General features: G+C 38.2%; 2 protein-coding genes across 4 annotated transcripts in view; both read right to left on the bottom strand.

The window, feature by feature from the left end:
- The window catches only part of LOC134794705 (protein Fe65 homolog), a 70,278-nt gene extending 60,584 nt beyond the window's left edge, over window positions 1–9,694 (bottom strand). Inside the window, exon 1 of the mRNA XM_063766485.1 lies at window positions 9,487–9,694. The gene's annotated coding sequence lies outside the window, so the exon portion shown is untranslated. The remainder of the gene's footprint in view (window positions 1–9,486) is intronic.
- A 5,258-nt stretch (window positions 9,695–14,952) lies between these two features.
- The window catches only part of LOC134794698 (uncharacterized), a 209,989-nt gene continuing 197,732 nt past the window's right edge, over window positions 14,953–27,209 (bottom strand). For all 3 annotated transcript variants that reach the window (XM_063766468.1, XM_063766470.1, XM_063766471.1), the window contains 5 exons: window positions 21,346–21,478; window positions 20,765–20,880; window positions 20,232–20,331; window positions 16,209–19,533; window positions 14,953–15,200 (listed from right to left, as the gene is read on the bottom strand). In XM_063766468.1, coding sequence (XP_063622538.1) covers window positions 16,226–19,533; window positions 20,232–20,331; window positions 20,765–20,880; window positions 21,346–21,478 — 3,657 coding nt within the window. In that variant the 3' untranslated portion in view covers window positions 14,953–15,200; window positions 16,209–16,225. The remainder of the gene's footprint in view (window positions 15,201–16,208; window positions 19,534–20,231; window positions 20,332–20,764; window positions 20,881–21,345; window positions 21,479–27,209) is intronic.

Here is a 27,209-nt window from a genome sequence, read left to right as displayed (position 1 = left end):
TTGGTGGCCAACTCGGCTAGTTTGATTTATATAGTTATTTTAACATAGCCTAAGTCACTCCTGTGACTACGACAAACCTAATGACAGCTCAGACGTTGAAATCCGTCAAACTACAAAGGCTGTAGAGCGTGACAAAGAATTCGATACACATCATACATATATACAAGCGAAAAACATTTTTTTTGCTTTGGCAGTCAGGCAATAATAGCAAATGATCTGTAGCTATTGCTAGCTAATAAAAATGCATTTATGAAAAGTGCATGTGCCTCTAAATTAATCAAACGAATTAAGAATGACACGACCACGTGTCTATATGTCACGAACGTGGACTCAAAAGTCCGTGGCGGTGACAGATTTTTGAGGCCAATTTGATAATTTGGAACATGTTCGATATTATATAAACATTTCCTTTGATTTTGCAAATGTTAAACAATTAGCTTAATCTGCAATGTATAAGGTATATCTTGTGTTACAAACAATAACGTGAAACTGCAACTTACTTTTAAAACTCTAACACGGCGGTGACGCGTTAAGGTTGACCGTTTTTTCAAATGAACACAAATAAATAATTTTCGACAAAACTTCTCCCTTCAGCCACTTGTAATCCTGACAACAACACGGTGTTGCTGTTCTAAAAAAACTTTAATAAGGCTGCCAGTAGTAAAGATAATTTTCTAACGAGTACCGCATGTTTATATTACCACGCGCGGTGGTGACGCGAAAACTAATAACAAAATGTATGTTGTTTAAAATTATATAAAATCGTTATAAATCCATACAATTTTTAAACAGTGTTGTAGAACAAGGATTAGTGTTTTATATTTGATATAAATTATTGCAAAAAACACTTCATATAAAAAATATATATATCACAAAATCTGGGGAAGTCACACTACACGGTCCGTGACATTTCGCACTTTTTTTTTTTTTATATGTTTCTAATACTCTTAGGACAATACATTTAGGTTGACCTAAAACTAGAGGTAATTTGCTAAGTATATTGATATTATTTGATATAGAGTTTACTTATTTTCACAAAAATACATGCTATTCTTACGTGTTACACAAAAAATGCATAAGAATAAGAATTACCCATATGCCCAAGGGCCCCATAGTTCAAGACGGCCCAGCAGCCACCCCACACTAGCGTCTCCCGAGCGTCAGTGACTAGTCAACTCTATGGAAAATGACGTCGCTGCACAGTTGCGCCAACGCTATACGATGCATCGAGCATCATGGCTCCTCTACACGATGGGCCAACGCCGGCCACTCCAAGGGACGCAGCCATGCGGTAGAATGAGATAGCAGTATCACTTGCTCCCTCTAACGCATAAATGCGTCCCGTGGAGTGGCCGGCGTTGGCCCATCGTGTAGAAGAGCCATCAGTCACAGGGTGGCCAATGACGTTGGCGAAACCGCGCACTCACAACACTCACTCAAATCAACACATAGTGACCAAAAGCGGAATCAGACCGCTCTACCAATATTTTTATAATATAATATTTACCACAGAAAACATTGCTATGTATCCCATACTGTAAAATGTCGGGTGGTCTAGTAAACAAAACATATGTACATGGTATTGGGTGTGATATTAACATACATGACATGCGACTGTTAATCATGCACGATATAGATTTATTGGTATATTTCGATGATTGTTTGATAGTAAGTAAGTAATGGTGTAATGGTATTTTTCATCACATCACTTATTCGGAAAAGGGCTTTTTCTTCCCTGCTAGGAGTGGCACTTTTCTTCCCTGCTACTCATGACTCTTCCATCAGGTGATCGTGGTTAGATGCCAGGCTACCCATTTTCCATAAAAAACTAAGGTAAACGTACTAGTGTTCGACATGCTAATGCCCAATAGATGACACCTTGCTGTCACCTCTATTGACAATGACTTAAGTTTCAAGATGACATGTAATGGGTCCGCGTCGAGCACCAGTACGTTTACCTTACTCTAAACTGGAAAATCATTTATTTAAACATACAAGATATATACAGTAATTAATTAATTTAAGTTATTTACTAAACGAAATTAATAACTTAAATTAATTAATTCTAAGCAGGCCCTTGAGGCTTGTACCATTTGTACCAAACTAAAAACAACTCGTTTCAGCTTTACAACACTCTGAAACACTTATTTTTTTACTGAAATCCCCTTATTTTCAACAGAAAACCGGTCTCTACGTGGAGACCTAAACTCTCGTAACTCGTAATACCTCGTTCAGTGAAACAATTACGGAGGAAAACCTCCCACATTGTGCTGACGCTCTGCCATTCAGGTACAATTAGGTTGTGTAGGGCTTTTCTGTAGCAATAGACTACGTATGCCAGACTTCGCTTTTTGAAGCGTTTACGACAGAGCTGGAACATCCTATCTACCTTTCTAGGTATAGACGACGTTCTCAGTACATTTTTGACATCAAAATTGGTTCATATGACTGACACTTACTTGACTCATATCTTTGACAGCCATAAACATAATAATTTAGAAGCTATTCTGAAAATATGTTTAGCGTGGATGTGTGCTCTCTAAATAGTGGTGTGGCTCTCAAATTATGTTACCTAACATAATCTTAACCTCAAGCATTAGTACGTAACCATGGACCTAGTTAGGTATCAAATCACGCGCAATCTCAAGAATTTGAATACATGCTTCATCTAGTAAACACAAGTGATCATTGTGTATGTGTAGGGCTCTCCAATATCTAAGGGCTCGGGGGAGACACCCACGCCCACCTACACCTTTGCGCCTTTATTTGACTTTTAAAACATATACATATTTAGAAGTTCACTCCTTCTATGTAATCAGATAGGTAATTGCTTAGTTAGGAGTGATATAATTTGTCAAAATTCAACTCGAGCTACTATATTAGTTAAAACCAACCGGAGCGAGTCGGACCCGCCCACCGAAGGTAGGTATTTGTTGTTATAGCGGCAACAGAAATACATCATCTGTGAAATTTTTAACTGTCTAGCTATCACGGTTCATGAGATACAGCTTGGTGACAGACGGACAGCGGATTCTTTTTGATAGGGTTCCGTACCCAAAGGTTATAAATGGGACCCCTGTTTATACCCTTTGGGTACTGAACCCTAAAAGACACTTTGTTCTGCGCGCCTTATTCAATGTCTAAGAAGTTTATATGAATAAAGCAGGCCACTGACGAGCCTTCCAAATGGATGCCGTTACAATGGATTCATCCAAATGGACGGCATCCTAATATTAAACATTGTACGTTTTTGACATTCACGGACCGATTTTGGATTGCAGCCACGCTATTTGGACTGTTGGAAGGCTCGTCAGTGGCCACCTTAAGGCTACCTTTCCATCAAAACAAAGACGAGAGGTGAGGCGCTGGAATCAACCATAGCATTCGTTGTAGACCAGCGGAGCGAAGAGGTGAGAATTACAACCAAAAAATTTAAAATTTTCTAAAAAGCCTGCTTTGGTTTATTTAGTGCAAACCAACGTTTCTGGATTCAACAATTGCGAATGGTGCCTATTTAAAACAGTATGAAAGCCATCAATATACAGGGTGTTCGGAAGTTCCATTAAAGCGCGGCTATCTGTCAGCGAGACGGATGCGCGGTTGGTAGTTCTGCGGTCGACGGGTTTAGAGTTCCCGGGTCTGTTTCAATATTTAGGTAGGTGGGTCAAACAGATCACTGTGTTATGTCTTTCCTGTAGACATACACAAGAGTTAAGGGCTATAAAGGTTAATTTTCTTATTTAACCCTTATCCACGTGAAAAGGTCCTCCTTTTATTTAGAGAACTATGATAAAATCATTGCTTACATGCCCACAAGCTGTTAACTATTGCCCACAGGAGAGAAAACTAGTGTGTTATCGCGAACAGCACATTTTTCTCTCCTGTGGGCTATAGTTAACAGCTTGTGGGCATGTAAGCAATGATTTTATCATAGTTCTCTAAATAAAAGGAGGACCTTTTCACGTGGATAAGGGTTAAATAAGAAAATTAACCTTTATAGCCCTTAACTCTTGTGTATGTCTACAGGAAAGACATAACACAGTGATCTGTTTGACCCAGGTACACGACCTAACATTTGATACTATAGTCTGTATCTTTAGGTATTTAAATAAAAGTAAACAAACAATTTGTACATTTTCGGGTAGTTTGTACATTTATTGGTTAAGCAACCAATTACAAAACCGCCTGGATCAGTCACTGAACGACCTGACTTTAACCTACATTATTTGATCATGTAATGTTTTCATCTACCCTCAACTGGTTTAAGGAGCCATTTGAAGGTAGATTTTGTTTACTTTTATTTAAATACCTAAAGATACAGAGTATAGACCGATATCAGAATTGCAGGGTGTTTTTGTTGTCTGACCATACTCTGAGGAGTATAATATGAAGGTTATACTGAACAGCTTTTACTATGGAGTCAAAGGGATGAAAATTCCGGAAAAATGTAGTGTTAATTTCGGGATTTTTCCAAAATATCGTTTTTTATCGTTCGCTGCATCCTTAACCTACCTGTTCAAATTCCTAATTAAGTACCCAATGAAAAATACAGAATTAAAAAAAACTTTGTTTTTTTTCCGCTTTACCTATTCGTTTGTTTCGGAAATATTGTAACTGAAATTTGCATTGTTTTTTTCGAAATAAGCTTGAAAAAAAACGAACAGTTTTGAAATTTTCCCGTATTATTCCGGGTTTTTTTCAACGCTAGAGTCAACCCCGAAAACGTGAAAACAAAATCGGCGAATAATATGTTAAAGTTTTCTATGGAACTGCAGATTTTTTTATTAATACCTACAGCATATTCACCCATCAGAGTATCATCAGACATAATAACACTTCTTACGTAATTTACGTATTAAGACCTACTTTTGAGGTCTCCTCCTTCAGCAATAACTTATGCCCACGAATATGACAAAACTTCCACCTGTATACCCCGTCGATAAATTTTAATACATCTCAATGATTATTGATGGGCCCATTATGTAAATGCTGAATCTCCGCTCTTTTAAATTTATGACCGAATTCGGCCATTTTCAAGCTCTTCCTTAATGGGGGGATTTTGTAAGTCAATTAATAAATAGGACTTTGGTAAGTTAGTGTGGTAAATCATGTTTATGTGGTCGTGTGAAGAAACTTTATTTAAGAGGGAAGGGGACGGCCGATTCTACAAAATTTACTAATATTTAATTTTGTTTCACGGAGATCTATACCCAATGAGATAGTAGAGTACCTACCTACTACTCATACTGCTCATACAACATTTTAACGGGGTTAACCGGTTAAACCTGGAGTTACCATGGTTACCAGTACAATTGGACACTGGATTAACGGTTTAACAGGTTAACCCCGGGTTAGTCGGATGGTGCAAGTGGCGCTAAACGATATCAAATAGCGTATAACCTTTTGTAACCAAGACATTGAGATTTGCTAACTTAATAATGAATTCTTAATGATGACTTGAATGTTAAAGCGCTCTTTGAAGCTGCTTACTTATGAAAATACTGACAATATTGAAATATTGACGATACCTAAACAACGTACCTATCCAGAAGCGGTATTATGGTCGCATTTTTATCACCTGTCATACTATGCGTCACTTTTGCACTTACATATTTGTTAGAACGTGACAGGCATGGTGACAAATGATAAAGAGCCGACCAACTTAGCCCTGAACTTAACCGTGTTTGTTGTTATTGTCCTGATAGGCTATCAATCGTCAAAATCAGATCAATAGGTACCACAATACCGAACTTTTTTACATTCCACGACATGCCGAATTAGTCGTACAATCGATTGGCTAAGCTTTAGCCGAAAACGTATGCAAAAACCGAAGTAATTATCAAAGGAAAATATACTTTATGTGTTTAGTTATAAGGTTTGTAACATGGTTTTATGTGACCTACCTTGAAAGCACGTGGTCAAGTGGAAAAGGGTCAATGTTTGTGACCCCAGTTTTGTTGTGAAAAACATGAAGTTTCACAAAGAAAGTGACATTTAATGGACATTATTATGAAAGCTGATGCGCGTGGGTTCAACTGTTCGGTCGCTCAGACTTTTTTTTGCTTTTTTTGAGACGAATGGGAAGTCCGTTGATAACCATTACCAAAGTTTATACCTTAACAACAGGCACTAAAGGTTGACTCAACCTAGACCGGGCCGGGGCTGGCCCGGAGCTTCGTTTTCACCACGTGATCACCGAGCAGCCGTCATAGAAAATGCACGGCCCGGTCTAGCGTGAGTCATCCCTAATACAACAATTGCATATTCGAGCGATAATGAGGCAGATAGCTGAGTTTCGATTTTCGCGTTTCCCGGTAGGCCCTTTGTAAACAAACCGCCTTGATGTGTCTCACTAAACTTGTCAAAAAACTGTTTACGGCACAGTATGAATAAGTTATACTGTATGGTTTGCGATGGGTGCTAGTGGTGCACTCTGGCGGCCGAACATTCGAGTAATACTCCCTATTGTATGGCACTAGTGCGGCGGCTAGATTCGTATAGCTCTTAACTAAGCTTATTTTTATCTAGATGCCTAGATTTCTAAAATCTAAGCCACCGTGACCTGAATTCACACAATAGGACTCCAACTACGTCACAATGACGTCATAGTTTGTGACGGCACGATTTTTCAGCTTAGTGTAGTGTGACACACGCTAATAAACGATTAATTTCGTAGAAAAGGTAATTTATGTACAAAAATATCAACAACGGAAGCATAAGTACTTGGGAAATGTTTTTATATTATTACCCTGGTGGCAGGTGAATGTGCGCAGTTACATTTTCATACTCAAGGTTCTGAACTGATTTGGAGTATATGTTTAGGATTTTTTTTTTCTCATTAGTCACAGACAATAGTATTAAGTGGTATATACCTACATATGTTCTCTGTGAGATACGTATATGGAATCATCTTCGTATTTAAGTAGGTATTTAAGGACATTTATGCTATTTTAAGTTTTTTGTTCATTCTTTTGTTTTCTGTGCTATCTCCTCAATAAATAAATAAATGAAAAATATTTTTCATGTTACAAATGACTTGCTGCAAATGATATAAAAAAAATATACATTTTTCTGTTTCCTGTGCAGAAAGCGTAAATTTTAAGCACGTTGCGCTAAACAAAGATGCCGCTTTCCGGCTTCGTCGAATAAAAAAATACCTATAGTTCGTTTTTTTGCATTAGAAATAAGGTAAACAATCTTGATGTGTATTTTAATTGGAAAACACATTTTAAAAATAAGTCACGGCAAATATGTAACAATTATGAATCTAATACGATCATTTATATTCTTCTGCTTTCATGTGTAATAGTTATTGATTATTAAAACGCGTTTTTCAATTAAAAGACATGGTAAGATCGCTTACCTTCTTTCAAGTTCTTTCTAATGCTAAAAAAAACGAACTATAGTATACACAGTTACACACGCTGGCCAGTAAATAAGAAAGACTCAGATCACATGCTTGTCGATCTCGGTATCACCTCGGCCGACAATTACGTGTCATCTGAGACGTTTCTTATTTTACTGTAGGTATGTAATATACTATTTACAGTACGTACAAATGGTGCTACTTTACCGCATTAAGGATGACTCACGTTAGACCGGGCCATGTCCGGGCCGAAGCTTCCGGCCAATCGTTTTCGTTTCGTTTATCGTGATGGAAAGCATCACGTGAGCGCCTGTCATGTCATAGAAAAGTAAGCGCCGGAAGCTCCGGTCCGGACACGGCCCGGGCTAACGTGAGCCATTCTTAAAGGTACGATAATTAACAGATTACGTGCAGTCGAAAATTTAAACGGTCATATGTACTGTACAACGTTGTACGATTGTGCGAAAATATGAGAACCAGCTTGATATATTTACCATCAAAATATTACAGAAATAGAGCCATAAGAAAACTACGAAATAGCTTTGATTATTCCATTTCAATGTAAGTATATGTCGTAAGTTTCTCATGTTGTAAGCGGCACAACTTTGCTGGAAGAATGCCAAAGACGTCACTAGTCTAGAACTAGGGTATAATAGTACCTAACTATTCTAATAGACCTAGTACGTGTAGGTCAATATGTCGTTCAAATGCGTAGCTGGTTATAAAGAGTTTCAACATGATTATAATATACCTAGATTTATTTTAACCTTTTGTGTGTGTATTATAAGGATCCAGTTAGACTTAACTAATTTGACAGCGATTTTGATAGCCCAGACTGTGCAAGTGTTATTTAAACGTCATAATTTCATAGAACTTTGACGTTTAAAATAACATTTGCAGTCTGGGCTATCAAAATCGCTGCCATCTTATCTTGGTCTAACTCTAACCGAATTTTAGTCTTCTTTTTGCATTTTTTTCCGAGAACGATTCTTTCTACTCTATACCTACAGCACAACCGAAGTTCGAACCCACGATTTTTGCCTACCATACACATATGAAAGGTTAAGTGACATACATAATTGGAAGTAATATGTATAGGGGAGACTAATAGGGTGACTTAATCCTAGGGAACACTATTTGTCGTCTAAGTTATAAAGTGATATAAATCTATAACAGCAATTCGATCTCTACTACGTTATCAAAATTAGAACATTATAGCGTTTGGTTCCTTTTAGGACAGTCATTTTTCATTAGCAAATAAAAAAGTTTTATAATGTAGGTAAGTATAACAAATATATTCTGCTAAGCCGGGAAATAATTAATATTTTTGTTTTAATTAATATTTCCGCAAATTAACGCTGTAATTCTATTTATTATTTAAAAATATATGAAGTTCTGAAGTGAACAGCGCGTTATTGTTAGGGTTAAGTAAAATTATGTTACTCTTAAGTTAGGCATTTTTGTACTTTTATAGACACAAACAAATTTTTAAAATGTTATAAATATATGAAACATTATTAAATCAACGATTAGCCACTAACATACCTAAATGTGCTAAGAGTAGGTATTTGTTGTAGGTATTTGTAACAGAGTTTACACGAATAACATTCATTTTTTCATAAAATAAAACAAGCATATTGGGATCCTCGTACCTAACATTACTTCTCCTTTACTATCCCTTCATAAACAATACCCTCGTACGAGCATATGAAATCGGCTTTCCTTGAAAATAACTTAATTTGATAAGTGCGTTGACATCGCCGGGCCAATGACGAAATGACTAAAGTTTACTAGTAGACGGCGTACGCACTACGGATTTTATTTTACTACATTCTGAGGCAAAAATAGGGGGTATTTGAACAGAATTTCTTTGATTTAAGGTACATTATCGATATATTCATGTAAGAATGTTCAAGTACGGTAGCGTTAAATACGTAGTATCTAGTAGTTATTTCGTACGTGAAATAATCTTAGAAAGTCCTCAAAAGATTGTCTTAAAAAAATGTAACATTACAATCTTAATAAAATTGTCTTCTACTTGAGTAAAAATCAATGGCTATCTACAGTATAGCTTAAAGAAACACATTAAAATCTTATTCTTGTTTTTAGGCAACTCTTACCTCACTCCTTAAGCCTCACAAAAAAAATATTACGTAAGATCACACACTGGTCTAATAGTTTATTATAGTCAAATGTTCACTTCACTTAGTATTTTCATTAGTTTATTAATGTCTTTTAGCTGTCCACTGATACAGCAGTGGATAAAACAGGAAATAAATGAAAATAAAATGGAGACGACTCACGTATTGGGGTTAGTATCTGGGGGTAGCGCGCATGCGTGGGACACCCCTTGTTTGGAACCCTTATTTTGTGGGGGAATGTTCCAATCTATATTAATTCTTATCTTAGACTTATTTTCACGTGTTTATACAGCCTAAAATTTAACATGTAAGCCCTAATTTTTAAAATTAACTTATGTTAAAAGCTAGGTAGAAATGAAATTATAGATTTTTTCACATGGCAATGTCATGGTGTCATTTATGTAAATATAGTATATAGTGAATCTACGTCGCAATAGGCTTCGTGTGATTTTGCTACTAGCTAGAGGGACACTGCTGCAATAATATCAACACAACTGACTGATAAATTAGAGATATCGTGTCGATGACTATTACTAATATTGTACTGTCGATGTTGAAATACTATTGAGTGAAATGGAATGTAAATATTTTTCTGCCCTCCGGCCGGAAGGAAACAACTTTCGGCCCGCTGCGAAGTTGCCGCTTTCCGATTTCGTCGAAAAATGAATACATAGTAATTAAAACCAAAATATTACTTTTTTATGACAACCTCTGGAGTTTCATCTCCGGCGTCCATCTGCTACGGTAACCGCATACGCGGGCCTTACGCTTATTTGCCCCAACGTGATATAAAAAAACTAGAAATATGGCTGGCGCCCTAAAAACGGAAGTCTTTGACCGCATCACGATCGTGCCATCAGGAGGACGGTTCGAACGGACAAATTGATGTCAATTAGATCTCATTTTGTTAACATTCGGCCGTCCATCTTGCTCATGTTTACTTATACAGAGGTTCAGCGAAAGATATGTAATCTAAATATATAAACGTGAAAGACCTGACTGACTGACTGACTGACTGACTTAAATCAACGCACAGCCCAAACCGCTGGGACTAGAAAATCCAAATTTGGCAACTAGATTCCTTATAAGGTCCAGGTGTCCACTAAGAAAGGATTTTTCAATATTCATCCCCTAAAGGAGTGAAATGGGGGTCCAAAGTTTGTATGGGGAAACAAGATAAGTTAGACTATTTTATTCCAAATTTCACAGGAGTATTCCTAAAGATAAATAAGTAAACACGTGTTTCAGGTTTTTTGAAAATTGAACCCCTAAGAGGGGGAAAAGTCCCCAATAGGGTTGATATCTCAAAATATCAATATGGGTATCGTTTTCATAGTATTTTGAGACGCTAAAAACAAAAATGGCATCAAAATTAAAATTAACGTAGCCGAAGTCAACAATCATCCCCCTGGTGGGGGTGCAATGGGGTTGAAATTTCAAAATATCAATATGGGTATCATTTCCATGGTTTTGTGGGACGCTAATTACAAAAATTACAAAAATGGGATCAAAATTAAAATATAACGTAGCCGACGTGAACTATGGCCCCTGGTGGGGAATGCTAATTACGAAGATAGCGTAGACGGTTGTAACATACACGCTGATTTACAGCCACACGTGATCCAGACCTTTGAGAATGCAATCCCTTAAAGTAAATTTTTTGAGCTACAAAATTATAAGAATACGAATACCTTCTCTTAAATATATAATCTTCTAAATATATAAACGTGAAAGACCTGACTGACTGACTGACTGACTGACTGACTTAAATCAACGCACAGCCCAAACCGCCGGGACTAGAAAATCCAAATTTGGCAACTAGATTCCTTATAAGGTCCAGGTGTCCACTAAGAAAGGATTTTTCAATATTCATCCCCTAAAGGAGTGAAATGGGGGTCCAAAGTTTGTATGGGGAAACAAGATAAGTTAGACTATTTTATTCCAAATTTCATAGGAGTATTCCTAAAGATAAATAAGTAAACACGTGTTTCAGGTTTTTTGAAAATTGAACCCCTAAGAGGGGGAAAAGTCCCCAATAGGGTTGATATCTCAAAATATCAATATGGGGTATCGTTTTCATAGTATTTTGAGACGCTAAAAACAAAAATGGCATCAAAATTAAAATTAACGTAGCCGAAGTGAACAATCATCCCCCTGGTGGGGGTGCAATGGGGTTGAAATTTCAAAATATCAATATGGGTATCATTTCCATGGTTTTGTGGGACGCTAATTACAAAAATGGGATCAAAATTAAAATATAACGTAGCCGACGTGAACTATGGCCCCAGGTGGGGAATGCTAATTACGAAGATAGCATAGACGGTTGTAACATACACGCTAATTTACAGCCACACGTGATCCAGACTTTTGAGAATTCAATCCCTTAAAGTCAATTTTTTGAGCTACAAAATTATAAGATTACAAATACCTTCTAATAATTGAACAGTACACAAACATCGTTTTTTAAATAATTATCATCTTAAACGGTTTGTTTACATTCAAAATACCTAAAACCATTAAAGTACATAGATTATTAAAAAAACTCTCCTGCGCGTGCGAAACCGCGGGCAAAAGCTAGTCGAATATAAACCCCTTGTATGTGTATGATAAGATTTATAAGGATCTTGACCGAATTTTTAGTTAGACTCCGTTCGGAAAGAGAAGAGTCGTAGAATGTATTGGGCCCCATACATTACACGACTCTTCTCTTTCCGCGCAGACTCTATCTTTATGCATTTTTGTCAAGATCGATTTGTGCTGTACAACCGAGGTTTGAGGCCACGATTTTTAACACACATAAGAAAGGTTAATGCCCTCATAGATTAAGATTTTTATATTTTCCTCATAGTTGATGTGAAAAGCAGTATGTGTCACACGGTATCAAAATTAATTCGTCTTGGGCGTTAACACTTGAATCCCTCATTACGCTCAGGATTCTACTATAGAATTATATTGTCCATCCATCCATCAATCCATCGCTTCATTCAGGATTCAATGTACGCCCTTGACGGAAATGTATCATTTTGATCCCTTGTAACACAAACTACTAAAGTTCCCTTGAAGAGCCGAATTGATTCCACAATTCCACATATACAGGGTGGCCAAAATAAGTCCATTTCGTTGCCAGGGAGGTTTTGGGATTATACTGAGCAACGTTTACTATGGGACCAACCCCGAAAACGCAAAACTTCCCTGGCACCGGGAATGCACTTATTTTTTGGGCACGTTATATTGCTTGCAACTCTTGCGAGTGAGATGAACTGCGAGTGAAAACAAATCGATAACAAATTTTCAAAGTTCGAACGTCGCTTCTTACCTGGCATGCATCCAAACCTTTGATCCAAACTTTTATACATAATAGCCTACATATCAGGCAGAGAAACGAGGTGTAATTTGGCTTGCCGACTAGAATCCGTCCAAGATAACTTTGCACCGACTTGAACAGAAAATTAGAAATAGAAATGGGTAGTGAGTAAATACTCACGGGTAAATACCGAGTAAATACTCAGTATTTACTCAATATACCCGTATTTACTCGTTTATACCCAAACTATTTAGAGTGCTGAAAGGGGCATATGAATTTGAAATATACTTAGGTGTATTTTGTAAGCCGCTACTGGATTAAGTACTCAAAATTGTATGAAATGTATTTAAGTTCAAAAATAACTGGAATGTTTCTAAGAACATTTTTGGATAAATTGAATATTTTTGGAAAAAAACCGTTTCGAAAGGCCAGAATAATGTTTATCTCTCTATAACTTTACCTATAGAATACAACAAAACAATAATTTGAACATCACCGGTTGAGCCATTTTTGAGTTAAAAAAAAAACCCTTAATAAAAGGTCGTAAGTGCCGCGTAAACACGCACTTTTGCGCGACTTGCAGTTATCCAGAACATCGATAGAATTTAAGTACCATATTTTTAAAATAAATACCATCTTATTTAAAACAAAATTGTTAACTATATATACATTATCACAATTTGCCTCTCACTAATAATGACCTTTTTTTCCTAAATTAAGCGTTAGCACTCTTCAATAAAAGACAATTTTGTTCTTAAATCTCACTTTTTGAATATTTGATAAGCAATCATTTTTACCCACCTAAATGAGTAAATACGGGTATTTATCGGGTGCTTTGAGTAAATACCGAGTAAATACTCAGTATTTACTCATCCCTACCCATCTCTAATTAGAAAGTGAGGTCGTGTCGTTAATTATACAACATCAGTATAATCGGGACCATCGGACGACCTCGTCTCTGCAAATAAGGTTTACGAATTTACATTTTTTTATTCAAAAGTACTTATAATCAGTAGACTTAGAGCATTTAATAACCGGAGTCGCCGGAGCTTACCACTCTGCCGAAAACATTGTACAATTGTTCATACTTTTGTATGGACTGACGTTTACCTGACATGGCTATTTGTACGCTACGTCCAAATATGAAATAAGCCATACATTGGACGTGCCCATCCCCCGCAAAAATCGGCAGACTGTTTTGTACAGAATATAACAGACAATGCGTCTCCAGTTACTAAATGCTTTAAGCCAGTACCATGTTCCGTTCAATTTTAAACATGTTACTTCATATACTGTGACTCAAAATTGACTTCAAGACGGCGAACATTTTTTTCATAAATGAGCAATTCTCAAAAAGTTTGTAAAAATTGGTATGCTAGTACATGAAGCTGAACAACGTCCACCATATTTCCCAAAATGTCCCAGAAAGTTATTATAAAACTTTCCGGTTTTGTTACCAGATTTCCTTACACCTTTTTGTAACAAAAAAGGAATGTTTCTTAGAAACTTTCTGGGACATTTTGGGAAATGTGGTGGAAGTTGTTCAGCTTCGTATAGGGGCTATTCATAAATTACGTCATTTCAAATTAGGGGGGGGGGGGGGGTCTGGACATTGGATGACGGTAGCATGCAGTAGGAGGAAATGGGGTCATTTGAAGCATGATTTTTGGATGATTATAGGGGGGGGGGGGTCAAAAATCCTCAAAAATCGATGACGTAATTTATGGACAGCCCCATACTCTACCAGCATACCAGTTTTTATAAAAATCTAAGATGTGATCGAAAACTACAAACTTTTTGAGAATTGCTCAAATAGACAAGTGCCTATTGCAAAGTTTTGAAGACCGGTCTGGCCTAGTGGGACCCTACCTGTGAAGCCGATGGTCCTGGGTTCGAATCCCGGTAAGGGCATTTATTTGTGTGATAAACACAGATATTTGTTCCTGAGTCATGGGTGTTTTCTATGTATATGATTGTATGTATTTATCTATATAAGTATGTTTATATCGTCGCCTAGTAGGTACCCATAGTACAAGCTATGCTTAGCTTGGGGCTAGGCCGATCAGTGTAAGATGTCCCCAATAAAAAAAAAATTTCGTGTTGGAGGGTAGTCGGTAAGGAGATGAATTAAAACAATAAAAGAAACTATAGGAATAAAATTTGTATTTCACAGTTCTGAAATGTTTAATACACAATAGTATTTTTAATAAAATAGAACTATTAGCTATTCCATTGCAATAACACTCAAAAATACATTGTTATAACAACGTTGGATAAATTTCTAGTACGAATAACATTAATTTGCCGATGTCTTCTAAGCTAAGTATTGTAATCTCTATGTTAATTTAATAATATGTAATGCGGTCATGACGTCCGTCCGCTGTGGACTCTGAAAATAAAAACATTTATTCGTTATTTAAATCAAATTAATGCGCTAATGAAATTAACTTCAAGCAGATGGCGCCACTGTGTTTAAGTTTTAATAGGAACGTTCCGTGGACAGAGAAAGACGAATTAAGAGCTCATCAACGTGCACACTAGCGCCACTGCTAAATAACCGTGATTATTTAAATTTAACGATAGGTATTTAAAAAAGGGGGCCGCTACGTACTGTATTTTGTATTTAAGTACCTTTTGAATATATCAAACTAGTTTTTATGTTGCTAGATTCGTCAATCTATGCGTCCAAAGTTAAAACGGCCGTTTTTGTTTTGAGTTCATAGATCGACGAATCCGTCAACATAAAAACTAGTTTGATGTATTCAAAAGGTACTTAAATACAAAATACAGTACGTAGCGGCCCCTTTTTTAAATATATTTCGTTAAGTTAAAATAATCACGATTATTTAGCAATGGCGCTAGTGTGCACGTTGATGGGCTCTTAAAGCGGCACAAAGAGAGACTCACTGCGACATCTTGCAGTGATTCAGTAGCACGGTAGTTGCGATGCAGAGAGCCTACCTACTGCGAACACCGAACTTCACAAATTGGGAGCATCTTTCTCTATCACTCTAATTACGCCTTAATTGGAGTAAACGAGAAAGATGCCCGCAATTTGCGAACTTCGGTGTTCGCTGTAGGCCCTCAGAATCATGTTTATGTGTGCGAGGGTAAATGACATATATGGCCAGCAACGGCGTCGGTTAAATTAAAAGATTTAATTACAGGTAAGCACAGTGACAGTTAAAATTAAGCTTTATCAAAAATAAAATAGCTATATTTTGTCTTTATCACACAAAGAAGCTTAAGCTTATTTGCTTAGGGTGGTATTCCAATTGTCCAATTTCGATGTTCAATAGTGCGTCTCACTCTCTCATTAAAGCAAAATGTGAGACGAAATAAACATTGGACAAAGAAATTGGATAAGGTGGTAACCCATACGCTTTTGTTTATTTACCTTTCAACTAGCACCATTTATTTGGTCATCCCCTGCTTGGCACGTCGCTCCCACTCGGCGCGCATCTGCAGGATCCCCTTGAACTGCGGCGACGCGTCCGCCTCCCCTCCCCCCACACCTCCCCCTCCCACCTCCTTCTCTTTCTCACCCTCATCTCCCTCCTTTTCTATCACAGCACTCTCTCGCTTTTCTTTCTCGACTGATAAATGCCTCTTGTCATCATCTTTCCTTTGCCATGGGCGTTTGGTTAACGTATCGGCTTTATACGCCATAGCTTCTGATTTTGTTATGTTTTTAATGTCTTCCCTATCGTTGGCAGGATCCGGAAATGTTCTGTTTCTTAATCTCTTCTCGGGCGTAGAATCTGATACTTCCTTTTTATATTTGTTGGCTTCGCTTTTGTATACTGGAGCGCTTTCTCTTTTAGGATTCGATACGCTATTAATACTGACGCTTCTTTGATAATGTGGGACACCAAACTGACTGACTCGAGCGGCGATATCTACCATCCTGTTCTCTTCATTGGTTTTAGATGATGTGTCGTCGTTTTCTTTATCGCTGTCTCTAGATTTAATGGAAGCGTTAAACTCGTTTTTGAGGAGCTTTGATCTGTTTGCATTGTCGTGATCTTCTTTTAGACCTTCAGCTATTTCTTGGGCAAGAGTTTCGGCTTCGCAATCCTTTAGTTTTAGAGAGCGTCTAGCGAATACTTTCATAAGTTCAGGTTCGTCGTCGTTTCTGCGTTCGCTAGTGCGAAGTTCTTTAGACAAGATGACTGGTTTCTTACGATATACGACAGTTTCTTCATTTCTATCTGGTGTTCTAATGTCGTTACTATCTGTGCTTTGAATAGAGCTCTTACTTCCAAAGCTTGAATGTGATTTCCGATCCATAGATATGTTGTCGTAAATTTTCTCCGTACTACCGTCAGTGCTTAAAGAATTAGTCCTTGGTTTCTCCGGTCTGTCTTGCATCTCGACGCTCGCTGATTTGCGTTTGAAAAATGCTTTCGGAGTTGAAGGACTTTGTGGTGTAAGAGGCGGTTGGGAAGTAGCCTTCTTAACGACTATTGGAGAAGTCTTTAATTCTATTTGAGTATTTTCGCTCACGCTCTCGACTTTGCTGACGACTGAATTCCTTTGACTCTTGCTTTCGATTAATTCGAATGTTTCAATCTCTTTTTCGACTTGTGGACTATCAATTTTCTTTGGCGTTACGTTAGCCGTCAGCACTACATTAGTTGTAGGTTTTGCGTCAACTCTGTTTAGTTGTATGTTGAGAAATTCTGGCACTCCAGGTTTAGTACCGGATTGCTGAAGTTTTTCGTCACTTTTCTTCATTTTTGGAGCATCAGTTTTGATCTGGATTGGAGTATTTTCTTTGTTGATCATGGTTACAGATATATAGTTTTCGGCCTCCTGCTTTTCTTTTTGAATCATATTATTGCTGATCCTTCCCCCTTGACTCAAAGCGCTTTCTACTGAAATAGTTTTCCTTCTATCCTCTACCTGCTTCTCAGGGCTACTCTTAACGCTATCTAAAGAGCTAGATTTGAGTATTGGTGCCATAATTGGCTTTGGCGAACTTATTATATCATCGATTTTAGCCTCTATCTGAGAAATGTCACTGTCTCTCTTATGGCTGTCCATGCCTATTTGAATGCTGCTCGAGAAGAGCTTCTTGTCATCGTGCATGTCAGTTTTGAGGCTGTCCATGTAGCTACTGTCTGTGCTGGGTAAACTGTCATAGTTCGCCTCGGCAGTTCCATGGAGGATGCTATAGTTCCTAGCGGATACTCTTTTAGTATAATCGTGTCGCTCACTCACATTTCTCCTATAGTTAACCTCCCAACTTTCGAGCAAGGGCTCGGATATACCAACTATGGCCGGTAAACTCGGCATCTGGCTCTCCTGAGAGCTGATCGACGGAGATTCCGAAGCGTAACGGAAGCTGTGCGACTTGCCAATGCTGCTTCTGGCCTCCACGTACTCGTCGCCGAGCGATCGAAGTCCTGAGTTCACGTAGGCCTCTTCAGTTTTAGAGGCGCGGTGAGCTTTCTCGCGTTTCTCGTGCTTATCGCGGAGTTCGCAGACATGGTCGGAAGATCGGTGTATATGCTTCACGTTTTCGGAACTCTGATGCAGGATATTCTTAGGAGGCGACACTGATGCCGACATAACCACGCTGTGGTTAAAATAAGGGATGTTTTTAGGCATGCTTCCACTGTGGAACATGTAGTCACTGTGAACGCTTTTCATGCGATGCGCTCTGATCGGGGGTTCTTCGTCTGAGATCTCTAGAGTGGGCGACAAGTTTTCCTCCTGAGCTATATTAGAGAGCTCGTTATTAATAAATGCTTTTGACGAGAACGGGTCGACGAGTCTCTGAACGGAGGCGGGTCTCTTAGACTTATCGTGGTTCAAACTGAAGGATTCCCTCTTGTCTTCGACGGTTTCTTTGGAGGATGTTCGTTTCGAGCGCTCCATTTTCTCATTGAAGTCATCACGGCGGCTCATACGAGCCTTCATTTCTTGGTTCAACATTTTATCGGTTTCTTCTGCGATTTTGAGATCAGTTATATTGTATTCTACGCCCGGTACTTTGGCCGCACTGTAGACGTCTTTGTAGACTCCCTCTTGGACGTACGCTCCTTTATTGTCCATTCTTTTATGCATTTGATTGGCGAAAACCTTCTGTCCGGCAGATTTGTGGGTTCTCTCAGCGGGCACCGGTTTGTGCCCTTGTCCATGATCAACATAAACAAATCCGCTCCTCTCCGTATCCATAGCTTTATATTGCGCCGTGGACTTTTCAGTTTTAGATTTCTTTGTCTCTCCTTCGCCATCTGGCTGATCTTTCTTCGACTTCTTTCCACTCTTTCTTAAAAGTAGCCGACTGAAGAACGACTCCTCCTTCTTAGACGACCTGATCACTTCATTCTCAATTTTCTTTTCCGATTTAGACTTCTTTTCATGGCAAGATTCTTCGGCATACTTATTATCAGACCTGTATTTCGTGACACGTTCCTGAGAGTAACTGATTTGCGTCTCACTAGTGGTTACATTGTCGTCTCTGAGGTTTTGTCCTTGTGAGCTGGACTTTGATCTTTTGATCGAAGATCTAGGGGTATTTTGTTCGGCAATGGAAAGTTTTGCGGGGGAGTGTCCTATCATCTGGCTCAGGGCCAGACCGGGGGGTAGTGAGGAGGATTTGAGGCGCGTGTCGGCCGGAGTCTCGAGCACTCGCGTGAGCTCGCGGTTCATCTGCTGATGTTGTGCGTTCACGATCATGTGATGTTTCGTAGAGGTCGATGAAGAGAATGATTCTGGAAATAAGTTGAACTAAGTGAGATATTGTTGAAATTCCTTTTAGTTACCTAATCGTTATTAAGGATTCAAATAATGAAGTAAATAAGCAGCTAGACGCTAACAATAGTTGTATTTTATAGTATAACTAGAATCTAGTTTAACACCTAAAGAAGATTGCACTGTACCGCACCGTGTTTTATGGTAGGTAACTGGATTCGGTTTGCAATATAACACTTTAAACTCTCGCGTTTTGTACACATATGGTGACTCCGTGACCACAGCTGGTGCAACTCAGCTGAAACGTCGGAATTAAAGGTAAAAACAATGAAATTATATCGCGGTAGACCCGTTTGTGTAATTAAATAGGTAACTGGATTGTCAATCGTCAACTTTTCATAACCAAAGTTCCTGCACAATGTTTGGAGACATACGGGGTCTTTACATCAACTATCAAGATTTTTTTTAGAATTTACAAATCTTCTACAATCAATAACAATTTGGAGAAGACTGAGTTTTTGCATTGACATCTTCTCGGATCCGTGGTAGTGTTTTGACATACATAAACTAAATTTATTATGCCTAAATTGAAGAAAAAAAACTCATTCATTAAACTCCCATTAATGTTTCTGAATGTGAATATGATCACATCATTGTCATTGTCTGATTTTACATGAATCTTAGATTATTATAAATACAAGTACTCCTGTAAACATACCAGTAACAACTTCTGAGGTTTTATGGGTGACTTCAGGAGTAGTGCTTCGTATCATTTCTTCGTTCAGTTCGGGCGTGATTGGCAAGGCTGATGCGGCTATCTGAAATAGTTATTATAAACGCATTATACACCAAATCAAACAGAAATTACAGTAACAAGCTTGTTGAATATGGTTAAGAGGTATTGTCCAGGGGCGTCCAATATGGGCGTGATGTATGTACCTACATCCCAGTTTGATCCCAGTAAACGCTTAAGGTGTACATATCTACTACTACTATAGCGTCACGTGATACCCCGTGTGATGTTAGAAAGCATACCTGATTGTGACCTAGGTGTATTTATTTATGTCTAACGCCGAATCCAATTTTCATTATCTTTTCTCAAGGGTTTTAAACTTTTCGTACATTTTCTATGATATCACGTCCGCGACATTCAAGAGGTACGCGGGATTTGTATTTATTTTCTGCATTGTATGTAATATTTTGTATGACTAGGTATATACCAAAGATATATGTAACTCCGTATGTACTTACAGGATTATTTTTCTTCCGCCTGGGCGCGCCGTGTGTCCGCCGCGGTCGCACCGCCATCTTGTGTTTGGCGGCGGAGTGAGACAGCGGCGCGACGCCCAACGCCGGCTCCGACAAGTCTGGAAACGGCGATAGGTGGCGTTAGTTGTCGTGGGTACTATGTGAGTGGGTAGCAAAAACACAGGCAGCTGAAGTTCTTTCGTAAGGAGCGAGCATGAGCTGTCACAGAAGTCCAGTTTAATAATGTGAAGTCGTAAATTAGGATTTAGATGCAGATCCGAAAGATCAACTCTCAAGGGAAAATGCGTGAGCTGAGCTGTGAGCTTGCTAATTGGGAAAGGGCAGACACCTCGACGCTCAAGATCCTCATTTTCAAAGAAAAATGAGCTACAATGTATTAACGTACCGTAGGTCCGTAGGTATATTAGGTTCAAGTGGTCACTCCTCTATCTCATCTATCTCGAACATGCGGAAGTGAGAGAGAAGTAGTACACTGCGAAAAGTATTGTAATGATCTTTAACTTAGGATGCGGTGAGTTCCTGACTATCTTGGACAGTCTGTAGACTCTAACAAATGAACTCACTGTAGTCCGAGTGGTCGCTCCTGTTGGAATGGTCGTGATGGTAGGAGCTGGAGTCCTCGTCCATCTCTGAGGAGCCCACGCTGAGGAGCGAGCCGTCGCTGCAGGATGACTGCGATATGCCCGCATGGTGCCGCTGGAAATAAAGAAAATTATTTTAAATTACTTGTTTTTATATTAAAATATAATATCTGGGAAACCGAGCTTTGCTCGGAAAACATATAAAAACTTAAAAATGCGCGTTTTCCCAGAGATAAGACCGCTAGATCGATTTATCGCCCCCGAAAACCCCCATATAGCAAAGGCCATAGTCGGTTTTCCATAGTAAGTTGGCCCTTAAGTCAATTTGATTCGGGTTTTTTTTTGTGAGTACCTCTTATGGTGAAGGATATTTTTGCTGAGTATCAACATCCTACTAGTGACAGTTTTTGACTTAAAATGTAGTATACAAACATTAAGTTGTCATTGGCATTTTACTGCATACGACAACCTGATAAGAAATCGCAAACAGAATCGAAGAGTTTGTATACTACATTGAAAAACACCGATTGAGAACAGAACTTGACCACACACATTGCTAATTTTCGACAGGAAGTACCGTTTGGAAAATTTTGATATTTAGGCAAGTAGTAGGCCAATGTCTGGCCTACAACTAGAAAAAAAATTTAGAGGTGTCTACTTCACCACGACATAAAAAAAAAAACGTTTTATTTACTTTTTTTTCCTTTTTTTTATATGACAACTGGTATTCGTTTTTTGAGTATCGATGCATACCTAAATAAAGAACACTATTTAAAAAATTGAAGCAAATCGCTTGAATACATCCCGAAAAACAATAAATTAAAGAAAAAAAAATAATAAAATCATAAGTCAAAAACTGACACTAGTAGGATGTTGATACTCAGCAAAAATATCCATCACCATAAGAGGTACTCACAAAAAAAAAACCCGAATCAAATTGACTTAAGGGCCAACTTACTATGGAAAACCGACTATGGCCTTTCATCGAAATCGTTAGAGCCGTTTCAGAGATCCATAATACATATATATGTATAAAGAAACAAGAATTGCTCGTATAAAGGTATTAGATTTCAGAAGCTGACACAATTAACCAGTCATGTACCTACTTAATATGGTCAGTAAAAAGGTAAATATAAAATTCTTACGATACGTCAACTTCCAGTATTTTCATTTTTTAAATTATAGGATAGGTACCAATAACGTGTCCGATCAGAAAAACCTTGGCATACCAAAAAAAATTTAAAATTTTAAGTTACGATACAAAAGCGATAAGGCGAACCTTACCATTTCATTTTAAATCTAGATACTATATTATCCGAACATTTTCTACGCAAATTTCTTTTCCATTGAAGACAATACATTGCACAATGTCAGTAAGTCTACCGGATGTGCGAATAACTATACGTTTCGTGTGCCAGTCGGCCGGAACGTTTGCATCATGGTGAGCGTAAGACTGAAATTCTGAATGCGTTGTATTTAGGCTAATTATATTTTAGTACCATGTAATACGCTAAAATATTGACCACCAAGAGATGCGCAAAAAAAATCACGGGCCCGGGCCGAGGCGTACTACATGTCATTTTCTATGACGGCTGATCGATGAAGCTCCGGGTCGGTCTAGCGTGAGTCATCCTTAATACTTTCTGACATATCTTATTTTGAAACTAGGCCTCCTGACTGCCAATATATAACGTCATTTTTTAAAGACATTTTAAAGGTCATAGACTGGTACAGTCAACAACAGAGCTATGAATACAGGCAAAGTGCCAAAAATATGTATACACGACCTTAATGTACAGGCAATAAAATACATATTTTTGACACTTTGCCTGTATTCATAGCTCTGTTGTTGACTGTACATCAACACTCCGTCGCTTGCATTGTACGGCAAGTACGGTCGGTGCGGAATAGGGAATATTACGCAAAACTCAGCGTAGGGGGCGCCACTACCACTATCCATCACAATCTGGGATCTACCGTGAAACAAGAAAATCGAAATTTCGTTTTAACTCTTGCATATTCGAGCGATAAAGAGGCAGATAACTAAATTTCTATTTTCGGGTTTCCCGGTAGGCCCTTGTTAACAAACCGCCTTGATGCACCAGTCATATTTTATTGTCTGTGAAAACTTGTAAAAAAAAACAGTTCATGGCACAGTATGTATAAGTTACTCTATGGTTTACTAGCTAGCTTAGTGCTGCACTCTGGCGGCAAAACATTGCGGTATCCCCTATTAGGACTAGGACCCTAGAAGGACTATCATCTGTGCGAATGTAGATATATCAACTTAAATTATTTTATTTCAATATTAAATTGGTGTCATTAAAAAAAGCTAAGTGAACAATCATCATTATCAAATATTTCAACAAACGTGATTTCTTCCTAACCACAATCATTTACTTCCTACCACCAAATTAACCTGTCAGCCAAACTAGAATATTGGTTCCTCGTACACACTATTAGCTGCCTATACCTAAGCTTTATTGCATAGATATAAGACCTATAATTGGTCAATTAGTGCTGTCAGTACTTCCCACAAATTGATGTTCAATAAGGATGTAAATCTGCTAATTTCAGTCTATGATTGGAAAGTTAATGGTCCATTATTGATTCGATTATAAATCGATTTAGTTTATTTTTGATGGTGGGATCAGAGACTTGTAAATAGACTGTCAATCGTATACAAAGTTCAGTTTAGTTGTTAAGGCATTATTATAAAGAATGGGTCAGCAAAGTGTTGTGTGGTGGCGTCAGCGAAAGGAGCCTAGGAGACTACCGTAAAATGGGGTGAGTAGGTGCAAAACTGACATTCAAACCTCAATAACATTTTTCTTTTTACATATGCAAACTGAATGGTGTATATAATAAGTGTTCCGGGCGTTTGTATTTTATTTAGTTTTTATTTTATTTTGGGTAGTTCCATTTCATAACTTTGACGATAAACAGGAAATCCCACCTCACCCCGTAGTCCCTCGTATTTGGGGTGAGTTGTTGTTTCATACAAAGGTGATTTTGGAAGATTGTTGGATCGATTTTTGTTTATTATGAGTATTACTGTAACTCCATTTTAAATTGGAATACATTATTTTTGTAGCAGTAGCCTTAAAATCCCATCCCACCCCCCTTTCATTCCTTCTCTCCCCATTCATAACCTAACTCTCCCCGCGAACCCTACTCACCCCATTTTACGGTACCTGTCTTTAACGTTTTTCTGTCTTTCGCAGAATTATACATTATAATAAACTAGATGAAAACCCGGCTTCGCTCGGGTAAAATAAATAATAGTAATAGGTAATACTCATTTTGAATTAAGTAATTATTTACTTTTAGACTTCATACCTTCATCAAGGCGGTTACAAACCTATCTCATCTCAGAAAACTTTAAATCCGTAACATACAATCATAACTCGAAAAATTTACTATTCCGATATATCTAAAAACAAATATGTAATTAAAAAAACCTAATCCGCTTTTCTGGTAGCAGTTCGGTTCTGTAAGGGTCGCAGTTCTAACCTAACTTACTTCTGGTTGCAGTTTGGTTCTATAAGGATCACATTTCTAACCTGACCGTCTTTTCTGGTCGCAGATAGGTTCTGTGAAGGCCGCATTTATAACCTAGCCCACTTTCCAATCTCAAAAGAGGGAACCCTTTTGTACCTACCCTTCATGGCACTAAAGTGAAAGTATGGAAATTATCACTACTATTTCATTCTTTAATATTAATGCCTATCCGTTAATATTAAATTCGTTTACAAAAAAAAAACTGAATAAGTGCGAGTCGGACTCACCCATCAAGAACGGAACACTTTTTAATATTTGTTGTTATAGCGGCAACAGAAATACATCATGTGTGAAAATTTCAACTGTCTAGCTATCACGGTTCATGAGATACAGCCTGGTGACAGAGGGACAGTGGAGTAAACTGAAATAAAGGTTCCGTCACACCGGCGCGATTTCAGAGCCGGGCCTGAGCGTTTTATATGAAATAGCGGCGCGCCCCGCTCACGCGCCGCACGCGAAACGCGCCTGTGTGACGGAGCCTGAAATGTCAAACCGGGCAAGTGCTCGCGCACGAAGGGTTCCATACTTTTTAGTATTTGTTGTTATAGCGGTAACAGAAATACATCATCTGTGAAAATTTCAACTGCCTAGGCCTATCACGGTTCATGAGATACAGCCTGGTGACAGACAGACAGACAGACAGACAGACGGACAATGAAGTAAAACTGAAATAAATGTCATATACCTACTAAGAAAAACCGGCCAAGTGCGAGTCGGAATCGCTAATAGGTTCCCGTTTTTTAGTTACCCTTCAGGCACGGAACCCTAGTATGAGTGTAATAGATTTGTAACCGGTCAGCAATGTGAGTCCCTTGGAGAAGCAGAGGTCTAGTCTAAACCCCCACTTACCATCGGCATTAACAGCCTTGTATTCTTGTTTGCCACCAACATGTCATATTAAAACATATTAATAAAAATTTACTCGGTCAGCAATGTGAGTCCCTTGGAGAAGCAGAGGTCTAGTCTAAACCCCCACTTACCATCGGCATTAACAGCCTTGTATTCTTGTTTGCCACCAACATGTCATATTAAAACATATTAATAAAAATTTACTCGGTCAACAATGTGAGTCCCTTGGAGAAGCAGAGGTCTAATCTAAACTCCCACTTACCATCGGCATTAACAGCCTTGTATTCTTGTTTGCCACCAACATGTCATATTAAAACATATTAATAAAAATTTACTCGGTCAACAATGTGAGTCCCTTGGAGAATCAGAGGTCTAGTCTAAACTCCCACTTACCATCGGCATTAACAGCCTTGTATGAGTTGTATGCTTGTTTGCCACCAACATGCCATGTTAAAACATATTAATAAAAATTTACTCGGTCAGCAATGTGAGTCCCTTGGAGAAGCAGAGGTCTAGTCTAAACTCCCACTTACCATCGGCATTAACAGCCTTGTATGCTTGTTTGCCACCAACATGTCATATTAAAACATATTCATAAAAATTTACTCGGTCAGCAATGTGAGTCCCTTGGAGAAGCAGAGGTCTAGTCTAAACTCCCACTTACCATTGGCATTAACAGCCTTGTATGCTTGTTTGCCACCAACATGTCATATTAAAACATATTAATAAAAATTTACTCGGTCAGCAATGTGAGTCCCTTGGAGAAGCAGAGGTCTAGTCTAAACTCCCACTTACCATCGGCATTAACAGCCTTGTATGCTTGTTTGCCACCAACATGTCATATTAAAACATATTAATAAAAATTTACTCATTTCATCAGTCATATCCAGCCTAGCATTGCATTGGCCCCGCTTAAATATTTCTTTAATTTGTTTTTAGTATTTGTTGTTATAGCGGCAACAGAAATACATCATTTGTGAAAATTGAAACTGTCTAGTTAATCTAGTTATCACGGTTCATGAGATCTTGAGATACAGCCTGGTGACAGATAGACGGACAGCAGAGTCTTAATATTTAATAGGGTCCCGTTTTTACCCTATGGGTACGCAACCCTAAAAAGTGACCAAGGCCTCCAGTGCCCTAGGCTGGAATCAAAGCGTGAATAGAATCAGGCGTTACTTTGCGGAAATCCATACTAATTAAAACCAAAATATTATTTTGCTAATCCGCGAAAAGATAACGTGCTAGTCAATCAGTGCTAACCCGTTATACTTACTTGCGTATTTTTACATGCAATTAATATTTCCACCCTCCCACCGCAAAAATAAATACGCAAATAAATATAACAAACCACCACCAAAAGAATAAACCTCGACACGTGTTTCGCCTCTCTACGAGGCATCCTCAGGAGTTGTTGACGGTCTGACGCCCGGCAA

This window comes from Cydia splendana, chromosome 11 (assembly GCF_910591565.1).
Source record: "Cydia splendana chromosome 11, ilCydSple1.2, whole genome shotgun sequence".
Classification (NCBI taxonomy): Eukaryota; Metazoa; Arthropoda; class Insecta; order Lepidoptera; family Tortricidae; genus Cydia; species Cydia splendana.
This window is presented reverse-complemented; position numbering and strand designations above follow the sequence as displayed.